The sequence below is a fragment of the Colletes latitarsis genome, chromosome 6 (assembly GCF_051014445.1).
Source record: "Colletes latitarsis isolate SP2378_abdomen chromosome 6, iyColLati1, whole genome shotgun sequence".
NCBI lineage: Eukaryota > Metazoa > Arthropoda > Insecta > Hymenoptera > Colletidae > Colletes > Colletes latitarsis.
Window position 1 is genome coordinate 7,302,377 of NC_135139.1, and position 15,292 is coordinate 7,317,668.

The 15,292-nt window shown below is 33.9% G+C and overlaps 1 protein-coding gene across 1 annotated transcript in view; it reads left to right on the plus strand.

Annotated features, from left to right (window-relative positions):
- Positions 1 to 15,292, plus strand: part of LOC143342821 (uncharacterized) — a 249,076-nt gene that overhangs the window by 130,726 nt on the left and 103,058 nt on the right. The window contains exons 14-15 of the mRNA XM_076767086.1: positions 6,516 to 6,630; positions 14,362 to 14,498. Coding sequence (XP_076623201.1) covers positions 6,516 to 6,630; positions 14,362 to 14,498 — 252 coding nt within the window. The remainder of the gene's footprint in view (positions 1 to 6,515; positions 6,631 to 14,361; positions 14,499 to 15,292) is intronic.

Genomic DNA, 15,292 nt, shown 5'->3' on the forward strand with positions numbered 1-15,292 from the left:
TTATATATGCTTGTAGAGTCTGTTTAAGTGTTTATTTTGAAATTAAATGACCGTAGAATTGGAAGACTATTAATTAGTATATGTGTTATATAAATTTTTCTTTAAATTTGAATTTTTATATATGTTTGTAGAATCTGTTTAAGTGTACATTCTGAAACAAAATGACCGTAGATTTTGGAAGATTTCAATTAATGTATATTACTATATAAATTTTTCTCTAACTGTGAATTATTATATATGCTTGTAGAGTCTGTTTAAGTGTTTATTTTGAAATTAAATGACCGTAGAATTGAAAGACTATTAATTAGTTTATGTGTTATATAACTTATTTTTAAATGAGAATTTTTATATATATTTGTAGAGTCTGTTTAAGTGTACATTCTGAAACAAAATGACCGTAGATTTTGGAAGATTTCAATTAATGTATATTACTATATAAATTTTTCTCTAACTGTGAATTTTTATATATGCTTGTAGAGTCTGTTTAAGTGTTTATTTTGAAATTAAATGACCGTAGAATTGAAAGACTATTAATTAGTTTATGTGTTATATAACTTATTTTTAAATGAGAATTTTTATATATATTTGTAGAGTCTGTTTAAGTGTACATTCTGAAACAAAATGACCGTAGATTTTGGAAGATTTCAATTAATGTATATTACTACATAACTTTTTCTCTAAATGTGAATTTTTATATACGTTTATAGAGCCTATTTAAGTATTTATTTTGAAACTAAACGATCATAGACTTTGGAACATTTTAGTTAGTGTACGTATTATACAGGGTGTGCGGCCATCCCTGGGAAAAATTTTAATGGGAGATTCTAGAGGTCAAAATAAGACGAAAATCCAGAATACTAATTTGTTGATGGAGGCTTCGTTAAAAAGTTATTAACGTTTAAAGTTCCGATCGTACTGAATTTTTTTCTCGAAAATGCGCAAGATTTCGGTGGTATGTCTATTCACCAAAAATTATTGTAATTGAGCCCCGCAACCGAAAATAATTTTTCCAGAACGATTTGAAATTTTTCTTTTCCGTCGAAAAATTTCACACCTTCTCGAATTTTTTTCTAGAAAGTGGGTAGGATTTCGAGAGTATGTGTATTCACCAAAAATTATTGTAATTGACCCCCGCAACCGAAAATAATTTTTCCAGAACGATTTGAAATTTTTTTTTTCCGTCGGAAAATTTAAGCACCAACTCCCTGTCCATTTGTCTTAAAAATTCATTTTTCATTTTTAATAATTTTGTTTGGTGTCCTACAGAAAAGTTGTCTAATACTTTTTTGCAGGTATCCATGAGTACTACTTCAGAAAAAAGTTTCATTGAAATATATTTGCTATAGTAGGAGTTATGGCTATTTGAAGATTGGATCATTTTTATGGGGTTTTTCTCATTTTGCGGGGTCGAGGACCAACTTTTCGAATATTCTCACGATTTGTACGTATTCTACACTAAAATGCGCGTAGTTTGCTTTTTTAAACATTAAAATCGTTCTATTCGTTCAGAAGTTATGACGTTTTAAAGATTCGCACGAAATTTCGGGGTAACATTTCTGGCCAGAAATTATATTTTTGGTAAGGAATTTTTTTCTCGAAAGTGATTAAGATTTCGAGGGTATGTCTATTGACCAAAAACGATTGTAATTGCCCCCTGTAACTAAATATAATTTTTTTAGTATGATTTGAAATTTTTTAATTTCGTCTAAAAATTTCAGTACCTACTCAAATTTTTTTCTCGAAAATGGGTAGGATTTTAGGGGTATGTGTATTCACGAAAAATGATTAGAATTCAGCCCCGCTACCAAAAATAATTTTTTCAGAATGATTTGAAATTTTCGAATTTAATTGTTAATAACTTTTCAGCGAAGCCTCCATCAACAAATTGATACACTTGATTTTCGTCTTATTTTGGCCTCTAGAATTTCCTATTAAAATTTTTCCCAGGGGTGGCCGAACTCCCTGTATAAATTTTTGTCTAAATGTGAATTTTTATGTACGTTTTTAGAGCCTATTTAACACTAGGTTTACGGTACTCGTCAATTGGACGCAATCAGATTCTAAATTTAACGTCATAAGACTCATAAATATTATTTATTAGCAATTTATGTTGAATTGAATTGATGTAACGATATGGATGTATACTCTAATTAAACGAAAAAACTGCATTTCAATGCAACTGTCAATGTAGCGAATTATAATAAAAATATGCGCAAAGAGTGTCCGTAAACCTAGTGTTAAGTATTTATTTTGAAACTAAACGATCATAGATTTTGGAAGATTTCATTTAGTCTACGTATTATATAAATTTTTCTCTAAATGTGAATTTTTATATATGATCGTAGAGACTATTGAAGTGTTCATCGACGGAAATGTTATATTTCCGTGCACCGTCCGCCTCTGCAAATGTTTTAAATACCGAGCTTCCCTACTAAAAATCTTGACATTTTCAAAGCTTGTTTCAAACGGAGAACACTCGCAAATGTTGGAGAATCTGGTAGCCAACTACTTTGGTGGTTTTTGCAAATGATTGAGAAGAAAAATCGCCGTCTGCGGCAGTTATTTACCAACGAAAAGCCTCCGGCGTATTTAATTAGTCACGCGGCCGCTCTTAAACAGCATTTAATAATAGGAAGTTCCGGCGTAAAGGCCGGTTGCTAACGACGCCATACGTTAACGCCACGCCTTAACGAGCTTGCAGGGACGCGTTTTCGTTTTTTACATTTCATTTCTCGGTCTCCCTTCTGCTGTCTTCAGCCGTTTTGCATTCTTTTTTTTCCGCTCAGCGTCCTATTCCTCTTTTCCGCAATAGCTGCTCGGTAGTTTCGGTCCAACAACGAAATTTTCGCTCCTGACCGACGTGAGTGCTTGCTTGCGTCTCATCGGAATCCGTTGTTAACCTAATATTACATTTCAACAAAGTTCTTTTGCAAATTTTATCACTGCAGACTTTGCTTGTCGCTATTGTACATTCAAAGATGGGTGACTCACGCCTTTTTTATTTACGATATCTTCTATCTATTTACCATTCTTATAAATCTTTGTTTACTGTAAGATTAACTTTATAATATAGCAGTGACGAATGTGGCCTTCCATTTATTGCTTCAAACAATTTCTTTATTATTTGATAAATAGTAAATTGAACAGTCATCGAAACTTTCATATTTCTATGTATTTATGACTTTTGAAAGTAGGATTCTCGAATTTGTTACTCTTTCAAGGTCTTCTGGAAGGCGAATATGGCCTCCATTCATTGCTTCAAACAATTTCTTTATTATTTGATAAATAATAAGTTGAACAGTCATCGAAACTTTCATATTTCTATGTATTCATATCTATGATTTCTGAGAGTAGGATTCTCGAATTTGTTAGTCTCTTTTTCAAGGTCTTCTGGAAGGCGAATATGGCCTCCATTAATTGCTTCAAACAATTTCATTATTATTTGATAAATAATAAGCTGAGCAGTCGTCGAAACTTTCATATTTCTATGTATTTATATCTATGATTTCTGAGAGTAGGATTCTCGAATTTGTTACTCTTTCAAGGTCTTCTGGAAGGCGAATATGGCCTCCATTAATTGCTTCAAAAATTTCTTTATTATTTGATAAATAATAAGCTAAACAGTCGTCGAAACTTTCATATTTCTATGTATTTATATCTATGATTTCTGAGAGTAGGATTCTCGAATTTGTTACTCTTTCAAGGTCTTCTGGAAGGCGAATATGGCCTCCATTCATTGCTTCAAACAATTTCTTTATTATTTGATAAATAATAAGTTGAACAGTCATCGAAACTTTCATATTTCTATGTATTCATATCTATGATTTCTGAGAGTAGGATTCTCGAATTTGTTAGTCTCTTTTTCAAGGTCTTCTGGAAGGCGAATATGGCCTCCATTAATTGCTTCAAACAATTTCATTATTATTTGATAAATAATAAGTTGAACAGTCGTCGAAACTATCATATTTCTATGTATTTATATCTATGACTTCTGAGAGTAGGATTCTCGAATTTGTTACTCTTTCAAGGTCTTCTGGAAGGCGAATATGGTCCTTAATTGCTTCAAACAATTTCTTTATTATTTGAGAAATAATAAGCTAAACAGTCGTCGAAACTTTCATATTTCTATGTATTTATATCTATGATTTCTGAGAGTAGGATTCTCGAATTTGTTACTCTTTCAAGGTCTTCTGGAAGGCGAATATGGCCTCCATTAATTGCTTTAAAAATTTCTTTATTATTTGATAAATAATAAGCTGAACAGTCGTCGAAACTTTCATATTTCTATGTATTTATATCTATGATTTCTGAGAGTAGGATTCTCGAATTTGTTACTCTTTCAAGGTCTTCTGGATCCACTACTGTAAAACAGCAGAACAACTTGTGTTTTAATAATTTAGGTCCTGTGATTCCAAAGATCTAATGGCCAGTTCTATGTCACAATTTAAATTGTTTCTGTGTTTCATATTTTTGGTTTACAAATTATAACGAGCGTACTGGGGAGGGGGGGGGGGGCGCTGAGATTAAAACGAGGCAAATGTTTATTACGTTTAATAAAGAGAAACCCCATTGAGTCTAGATGTACCGGTAACTTAATTAACCTTTAACGGTCCAGAATTATTTCAAGTTTACGTAGCAATGGATCCAAGCTATTTTTCACAAAAAAAGGAATTATGCACTAGATATTTTTATATTAGTATAAAGTAAAATATATTTTTTAATGAAAATTGATATATTTTCAGAGTAATAAAACTGGACCATTAACCCTTTGCACTCCTATGTCGAGTCTCGACATCAGTTTTTATCCTCAAGAGCTCTTTTGTCGAATCCCACTCGACATTTTTTCAAGTCCAAACCAATATCCTGGAAATTATTTCAAGAGATATCACACATTTGTAAATTACAAAATACAACAATAATGCAAGTAAAACAGATATTTAATTGAATTTGTTTGTATCGAAGTCGATTATAGATCGAGAGCGCCACCATAATGCAAGCGGACGCGCCATCTTGATTTTGTTACTACGTCTTGCGACACATGTGAGAGATGTATCAAAATACAGTTTTCTCATAAAAGGTTATCTCTGGTAAACTATGTCTTCTTACCTTGTTCAACTCCTGCCATTGCCCTATTTTTTAATTAACGTTAATTTCAAATAAAGCACTTAAAAGTGTTAGGAGCTTCTGGCAACAAAATTGAAATATAATTCGGAGTGCAAAGGGTTAAAGCTAATAGAAAATTACACGTGTCAGACCTTCAACTGATCACACTAACCACCGTTTAACAGCGATAAACTTCAGAAACGAGTAACTCAGAAAGTTTCAAGTTTCACCCCCTATGAGGCTTGTGATTCACAAACAGAACGTTCATTGCGTGTCCCAAAAGTTTCCTCCGTAAGATTGTTATGTATCTTCGGCTCAAATGGACTCGTGAACAATTTATCTATCTCCTTTCCAGCGTGCCAAGGCAGTGGAACCCGAAGTAACTAACCTTCCCTTCGTTGTTATCCGTGTCGTAAAAGGAACGGGTTGGGGAAGACCCACTTAACTCGTAGCGTGCAATGGCCGTAAGGAATTTGCTCTCCGTTCGTTCTTAAGTCAGAGTCTACGGAACAACTCCCTCGGGGGCCCAGCCCTTTATTGTTATTCACGGACATGTGTTTAATTTCCATTTCATTTGCACACGACTCGGGGGAATTTCGTTCGCTCCGCGATCGACGATAGTAAAAAAGGATTAGAAATATCCCGTTACGGATCGTGGATCTAAGAAACAATTACGCTTAAAGTACGAGAGTCGTTCGACAAGTCCAAAAATCCAAGACCTGGCGCTCGTAGCACCGAAAATGGTTTGTTTATAGTAAGCATCATGACTCACTAGACAGCTGTCGAAGTCTCAGATATATCCACCGCGTGGTTTAATTTTCTCTTTAACTTTCTCTTGCATCAAGACACTGTTTCGATGGTCAAAATCATGGATTTAAAGTGACTTTATTTTATTTCCAAATTTTAAAAAATGGCGCGGGGTACAACGGTTCACGTCGAATGAAGAGTCCACCGCCTATTTTGAGGACCTTCCGAAATCTTACTTTTTAGATGGCTTAAAAATGTTGAAGAAACGCCTGGAAAAGTGTACAGAGCTAGAAGGAGATTATGTTGAAAAATAGAAAAGAATCTACCTAAGATAGTTTGTTTCTCTATCTTTTTCTAAGGACTTATCGAACGACCCTCGTAAGAACGTGCACGCAGTTACCTAGCTCGCTGTAACAGGACAGTTACAGGGAAGACGCGAAATAGAACGCCGCGGTAATTGAGCCCTACAGCAATTTAGCGAGTAGTCGATAATTTGATTACGAGCACGGAGACAGTTCCGTGGAACGTGATAATTTCAGCATGACGTAAGGATATATGTCGTCGGTGTTACTTCGGCGTCCCTTCTCATACTGGCTACAGAGCTATAATTCCGACCGACATTTCACGGAAAACCGCATGTTTAATAACAGGCTTTGTTGCTTCAGACATGCCACGACCGTTCGTGAGGTGTCCCCGAGACATGGACGTGGAGCTACCCGCAAGGCAGAACACGATACGCGTCACATTTCCACAGCCTAAGTCCAACATGAACTGGTGGAGGTATTTATTCGCATACAGCATCAATCTTATAGCGATGATTAATGCGTCGTCAAAGGTAATACGGTTTTAATATAACGAACCCTCGATGCCACGGTACAGCAAGCTCGATGTTTCGCAATTGGGGATCAATTTAACACAATTGAGTTTGTATCGTGTATCGGAAACAACCTCTACTTTCGCTGCGAGTCAAGTTCGACGAGCGTTTGGTAATATTTGCAGGACGACGTGTCATTTTATTCGAGGATACGTTCTATTTGACGTTTAGACTATTCGTTAAGAAAGTTCGTAAATTTTTTATGGTAGAAAATGGTTTTATTCTATAACGAATTTTCCATCTTTTGAATAGTTTTGTTTACTTTTGTTGCAAGTCAAGTTTGACGAGTGTTTGGTTATATTAGCTAGACAACGAGTAATTTTATTTAAAGAAACGTTCTATTTTACGTTTACACTATTGGGTTTGTTAAGAAAGAACAGTAGAAAATAGTTTTATTCGATAATGAATTTTCAGTCTTTTAAATAGCTTTGTTTACTTTCGTTGCAAGTCAAGTTCGACGAGTGTTGAGTCATATTAGCTAGACAACGTGTAACTTTATTTAAAGAAACGTTCTATTTGACGTTTAGACTATTGTGCTTGTTAAGAAAGAATGGTAGAAAATAGTTTTATTCAATAATGAATTTCCAATCTTTTGAATAGCTTTGTTTACTTTCGTTGCAAGTCAAGTTCGACGATGGAGCAAGTGTTTGATCATATGAGCAAGACGACGTATAATTTTATTCAAGGAAACGTTCTATTTGACATTTAAACTATTGGGTTCATTAAGAAATTTGTTACGTAACTTTTTTATGATAGAAAATAGTTTTATTCAATAATGAATTTCCAATCTTTTGAATAGCTTTGTTTACTTTCGTTGCAAGTCAAGTTCGACGATGGAGCAAGTGTTTGATCATATGAGCAAGACGACGTATAATTTTATTCAAGGAAACGTTCTATTTGACATTTAAACTATTGGGTTGATTAAGAAATTTGTTACGTAACTTTTTTATGATAGAAAATAGTTTTATTCAATAATGAATTTCCAATCTTTTGAATAGCTTTGTTTACTTTCGATGCAAGTCAAGTTCGACGATGGAGCAAGTGTTTGATCATATGAGCAAGACGACGTATAATTTTATTCAAGGAAACGTTCTATTTGACATTTAAACTATTGGGTTGATTAAGAAATTTGTTACGTAACTCTTTTATAATAGAAAATGGTTTTATTCTATAACGAATTTTCCATCTGTTGAATAGCTTTGTTTACTTTCGTTGCAAGTAAAGTTCGACGAGTGTTGAGTCATATTATAATTTTATAATTTTTATAATTTTATTCAAGGAAACGTTCTATTTGACGTTTGAACTATTGGGTTGATTAAAAAATTTGTTACGTAACTTTTTTATGTTAGAAAATGGTTTTATTCAATAACGAAATTTTCCACCTTTCGAATAGTTTTGTTATTCCTCCCTTCAAAAATTGCTTTCCCTTTTTGTAAAAAACTAGTCAAGTGCTGTTTAATAATAGTCTCGTAGGAATGAAAATGTTGTCCGACGAAAGAATTTTTGAAAGAGCAAAGCGGATGGTAAAATATTTTTATTTTAAACAGAATTTAACCACTTCTGTACACGTTTTGGTAGTATTTTTTTCATTTTTTTCAGTTTCCTTTTGAAAAATATAACAGTACAAGGGCCATTGTGTTTCATTTTATGTAGTGTGAAAGTATACTTTATTTTCTGTACGACATTTTATTTCACGCGTTGGCGACTATCACGTTTGACGCTTGAAATAACTGTAAAAATATTTTTTCAACATTTTCGTTGTACTGACATTATGGATCTGTTTTCTATGTGAAATTTATTTTCGGTGAATTAAAATATAGGCTAGCTTGTACCTAAAAAGGACCATAAGTATTTCTTCGACGCGTTCTCTCAAATAAAGTTACGTTTTATCTTGCTCTTAAAGACACATTTCCATTATCGATACCAATTTTTAAGGAAACATCAATTGATTTACCATATAATACGTATAGATATAGTTCTACAATTTTTAAAAAAACTGCAGGTTTTGAACTTACAAGGAAACACTGTGAACTGTGATCAATCTAAGAACCGTGCAATACTTCTTTGTTGTTACTTATCTATTTTAACACTTTAACTGCCACATCAATACCTCTGGTCAACAACGTAAAAATGTTGTTTCCAGACAATTGAAAACTACATAACTTAAAATTTGTTGAAGTAATTATTCTTCTGATACACTTCAATTAATTTTTTTTTAACAATTCCCCTTGAGTACTGATTTTTTCAAATCCTTATGCTAAAGGAGAAACCATCCGTTATATCACAGCCATTTTACGTATGCTCAACGAAATAATTTGGCTTCTTTGTCAACAATTCGCAGTGTTCCCTTGTCAGTAATTTATGAACCGGAAAATTCTAAATTTTGACTAAAATTCGGATCATATTGGTCCTATCCTGCTTCTTAATATTGATTGGTATACAGGGTGTTCGGCCACCTCTGGGAAAAATTTTAATGGGGGATTCTAGAGGCCAAAATAAGATGAAAATCAAGAATACCAATTTGTTGATGGAGGCTTCGTTACACAGTTATTAACGTTTAAATTTCCGACCGTACTGAATTTTTTTCTCGAAAATGCGCAAGATTTCGGAGATATGTCTATTCACCAAAAATGATTGTAATTGACCCCCACAACCGAATATAATTTTTCCAGAACGATTTGAAATTTTTCAATTTTGTCGAAAAATTTCACACCTTTCCGAATTTTTTTCTAGGAAATGAGTAGGATTTCGGGGATATGTCTATTCACCAAAAAGGCTTATAATTTATCCCTGCAGCCAAAAATATTTTTTTCAGACCGATTTGAAATTTTCTTTTTTCGTCGAAAAATTTCAGCAGCTACCCCCTGTCGATTTTTCTTAAAAATTCGGTTTTCATTTTTAATAAATTTGTTTAACGCTGCACAAAAAAGTTGTTTAATACTTTTTTGTAGATATACATGAACTCTACTTCCTACCAAAACTTCAATCCAATCCATTCACTATTCTAGGAGATATGGCTGTTTGAAACTTGGACCATTTTTATTGGGTTTTTCTTATTTTGCGGTGTCAAGGAATAACATTTCGAATATTTTTGGAATGTCTACATATTCTGCTCCGAAATACGCGTATTTTGCTTTTTGAAACATTAAAATCGTCCAATCCGTTCAGAAATTATGACGTTTCAAAGATTCGCATAAAAATTCAGGAAGACTTTCTGGTCAGAAATTATATTTTCGGTAAGGAATTTTTTTCTCGAAACTGAGTAGGATTTCTAGGGTATGTGTATTGACCAAAAATGATTGTAATTGGACCCTGCAACCAAAAATAATTTTTTTCGAACGATTTGAAATTTTTTTTTTTCCGTCGAAAAATTTAGGCACCTACCCCCCCCCCCCCCCCCCCCGATTTTTCTTAAAGATTCGTTTTTGATTTTTAGTAATTTTGTTTGACGCCCTATAGAAAAGTTGTGTAATACTTTTTTGTAGGTAGTCATGAGCTCTACTTCAGAAAAAAGTTTCACTGAAATATGTTCGCTATTGTAGGAATTATGGCTGTTTGAAAATTGAACCATTTTTATGGGGGTTTCCTCATTTTACGGGGTCATGGACCAACTTTTCGAATATTTTTGCGATTTGTACATATTCTCCACCAAAATACGCGTAGTTTGCTTTTTTAAACATTAAAATCGTCCAATCCGTTCAGAAGTTATGACGTTTTAAAGATTCGCATGAAATATACGGGAAGCATTTCTGGCCTGAAATTATATTTTCGGCAAGGAATTTTTTTCTCGAAACTGAGTAGGATTTCGGGGGTATGTCTGTTGACCAAAAATGCTTGCAATTGACCCCTGCAACTAAAAATAATTTTTCCAAGACGATTCGAAAGTCTTTTTTTTCACCCAAAACTTTCAGCATTTACTCGAATTTTTTTCTCGAAAGTGGATAGAATTTCAGGGGTATATGTATTCACCAAAAATGATTGTAATTGGCCCCCGCAACCGAAAATAATTTTTCCATGGAAGCCTCCATTAACATATTGGTATTCTTGATTTTCGTCTTATTTTGGTCTCTAGAATCCTGTATTAAAATTTTTCCCAGGGGTGGCCGAACACCTTGTATAGTGAAACGAGATCACGAAATCAAAAGCGGGAAGTATGGTAGTACGAAACGGTATTCCATATTGAAGGTATATACATTCAATACATCTACATTGTGTATCTATACACTGCAAACAGCAGGCTTGTGCTTGGTTCCTACAAAATTCAGGAGATTGCTCGAAAGGCCTTCGTTGGTATTCCATCTACAACCCTCTGATACAATTTTAAGGGGTTGAATTAGAAATAAAGTTAAGCGTAACATCGATCTCGTCGGTCGAAGGATGATTAAATTTTACAATCTCTGGCAAACGTAATTTTCTAGATTCCGTCTTTTATTTACATCCTCTTTGTAAAGGGTTTCTGTGTCAATGCAATACAAAATTAAAATAAGAAATCTTACTGACCATAGAAAGGCTCATACACTGTTACGTTAAAAACTAAGGGTTGCTCGTCGAGTCCACCTACGTTTCTCATATTCCTCGTTGGAAAAGAAAGACTACTATTTTAAAAAGAATATACTAGGGTTTTTTAAATAAACTGTACTGTATACAAATTACATTACAAGCAAAGAAATATTAATTAATTTTTGGAAAATCTATCGCATTTCGAACGAAAAATTCGATAATAATCTGTATTTTTTATTATTCTTGATAAAAGTAAATTAAAAAATGAAGAGCATATTTTAAAAACAATGTTGAGTAAATTATAGAAATAATTAAAGCAGTTTCAACATTCAAGCTTATCAGATTATTTAATATTATTTACTATTAACGGCAGAAAACTTTTAATTGCCTATTTCAGATAGCAATGAAATATTACGGAAGTAATTTTGTTTTATTTTATGCGTAATATGCTTCTTCCTTTCATCTAAGAGCTTACGGTCCTCTGAGAGTCCACAGTTTCAGAAACACTGACCTAATCCATTTGAATTTGGTCGAGCGTTATCCATCCATGCAATTTACATTAACTTGCACGTTTCTGATTGCGTTCCTCCCTTGATTCAACAATATACACGTTACATAAAATTACAAAAAGAAAATGGAATAAATATTAGTTCCTTCTGCACAAACTCTTGTCAATTATTTTGCTGAATATTTACATACATCAACGAATAAATTTCCAAATAGACAAACAGAAAAAAATAGGCAGGTACAGTCAGGTACAAAACACAGGTTCAACACTTAATCTTAATTAGGTGTTCGACCACCCCTGGGAAAAATTTGAATGAGAGATTCTGGAGACTAAAATAAGTCGAAAATCAAGAACACCAATTTTTTGATTTAGACTTCCTTAAAAACTTATTAATGTTTAAAGTTTCATACCGACCAAAAATTTTTTCGGCGAAATTAAAAAGTTTCAAATCATTCTGGAAAAAATATTTTCAGTTGTGGGGGTTAGTTACAATCACTTTTGGTGAATAGACATAGGCCCAAAATCTTACGCAGTTTCGGGAAAAAAATTCACTACCGAAAATATAATGTCTGATCATGAATGAACGATTCCCCTGAAATTTCATGTGTTTCAATTCGTTCTGAAAAAATTATTTTCGGTTGTGGGGATCAATTACAATCATTTTTGGTGAATAGACACACCCCTGAAATCCAACTCAGTTTCGAGAAAAAAATTCCTTACCGAAAATATGATTTCGGGCCAGAAATATCTGCCCGAATTTTCATGCGAATCTTTAAAACGTCATAACTTCTGAACTGATTGAAGGATTTTAATGTTTCAAAAGGCAAACAACGTGTATTTTGGTGCAGAATACGTGGAAATTCCTAAAATATTCGAAAAGTTGCTCCTTAACCCCGAAAAGTGAGAAAACCCCCATAAAAATGGTTCAATTTTCAAACAGCCATAATTCCTACAATAGCGAATATATTTCAGTGAAACTTTTTTCTGAAGTAGAGCTCATGAGTACCTACAAAAAAGTAATAGACAACTTGTCTGTAGGGCGTCAAACAAAATTACTAAAAATGAAAAATGAATTTTTAAGAAAAATGGACAGGGGGTTGGTGCCTAAATTTTTTGACGAAATTAAAAAATTTCAAATCATTCTACAAAAATTATTTTCGGCTGCGGGGGTTAGTTACAATCATTTTTGATGAATAGACACATCTCCAAAATCCTACTCAGTTTCCAGAAAAAAATTTATGTTAGTGCTGAAATTTTTCGGTGAAATTAAAAAATTTCAAATCGTTCTGGAAAAAATATTTTCAATTGCAGGGGTCAATTACAAGCATTTTTCGTTAAAAGACATACCCCCGAAATCCTACGCGGTTTCAAGAAGAAAATTCAAGTAAGTGCTGAAAGTTTTGGGTGAAAAAAAAGAATTTCGAATCGTCATGGAAAAATTATTTCTGGTTGCAGGGGTCAATTACAAGCATTTTTGGTAATTGGCCATACCCCCAAAATCCTATGCATTTGTAAGAAAAAAATTCCTGAAGATGGACAAATTTTATTAATAATTTCGTTAATAAGGTTTTAACGAAGCCTCAATCAATAAATTGGTATTCTTGATTTTCATTAAAATTTTTCCCAGGGGTGTTCAAACACCCTATATAAAGCCTGAATATGTTCTGGAAAATTTATTCGATGCCGCTGCGTGTAAACACAACGTTCGTATAATGTTTGTATACATCTCTAGTCACACAATAATATATCAACTGAGTGTCCACTTACTTCTGTCTCTCTCAAATTGGTTCATTTTTTGTTTAAACTTAATTTCGGTTTACACCGATAGTCAATATTTATTTTAAATGTTATTTAAATAATCTATATACTATAAAGATAAACGTTAAATAAAGCTTAAACTTCTAATTATGATGCTACAGTAATTAAATTTCATTGATGTTCATTTTCATCATCAGTCCATTTACTTTTGTCCCCAACTGTAAATTTTGCAGACGTGTCAATCCTTATATAGCGAAAGCGTTAATTTACGAATAATCGAACAAGGCGGGAGGAAAAATCGAAAAATAGAGAACCACGCGATTATTTCATGCCCCGGGGGTCTCCGTCGTCGAGCAACCTGACTGAAACTAATTAAAACATTTATCTCGCCGTCAAAGTACGTTTACCCTTTTACCGTGAAAATCCCGTACGTCGACAAAAGCAACGAAATTAATTTCTTTTTGCGGATCTCTGGCGCGCAATACGTCCCCACAATGGAATTGGTTTATCTTCCGTCGCAACCTGGACTACTCGCAAGCCTGCTGCGCAGCACAATGGGAATTCCAAACGAGCTTAGAGGGTTCCTTCCAAGGGTGTATACACGTCTTTGCCCCGGTATTTGTGCTCGCGTCTCTATTTATTCGACCGAGTGTCGGTCGGTACAGGCATTCACGGGGCCCGATACAGAAATCGTCTGGATCGCAACGCGTTAGAGACGTCGATCATTGGGAGGATCGTAAAGGCGGCGAGGATTTACATGCTAATGGCTCGTCGATCAGTCCTCGAGATTGGATATCTACGTTTGTGACAACTTGGATTCAATCTTGGTTGAGATCGATGAACGACTTATTTTTTTTCTGTGTACGTACAGATACGTGGACGCCTCGCCATCTTGGGCCAAGCAATTACAGGCGGATTTACCTGCCGGTACAACGGTTGTCACCTTTACGGCCTGGTCGCCCGTGTCCAATTACACCAGCACTTGCAGGATTGTGATTCGGGTTCGCGGTGAGTGTTCAGAGCTAATTTTATGATACCCTTTGTCCATCGTGGTCGTATCAACCCCTTAACGTTCGCATTTTCTCGACCAAATCAACCGAAAATTAGTTTTCTTTATTATATTTGGTCGAGTCTTAAGTAATTAAGACTTTAAGAGTTAAGTACAAACTCGTAAAAAATGTGCTGTAAACCATCGATATACAGTGCCACTTAAAATCGTACGCTGTGATACTTATCTACTTGAAGAACATTGTTATTATGCATTTAGGATGAAGAAAATTTTCATACAATTACACATATTTGAAAATGATGTACTGAAATCATCTGTCACTAAAAATCGTACATATGAAACGACTTGTTATTACTGCTAACAAAGCGTATTAATAAAATGATAGAAACTGCATTTTAATATTTCACAAGATAACCTCCACTGGTTTCAATAGTTCGTAATCGTCTTGGAACTGATTGAACTAAATTTTTCTTAAAACTCAGACGAAATACTGTTCCATTCCTCACCATCATAATACTGTTTCTTCACCATTTCCGGTGTGGTCATTTCATTTGGTCGACCACCCAATTTAAATTCTGTCACCCAATATTTCATTGTTGTAAATGAAGGAACAGACTCCCCTAGAGTAGAATCTAGCTCACTTTTGATATTGGTTGGACTGAGACTTTTCAAATGGAAGTATTCTATCACATAACGATGACCAATTTTTTCCATGTTTACAAATTCACTGAGAGCGATCACTATTAATGGCTGTCAAACAAATACTAAACAATATAGCGTCTTCAAACTTGAA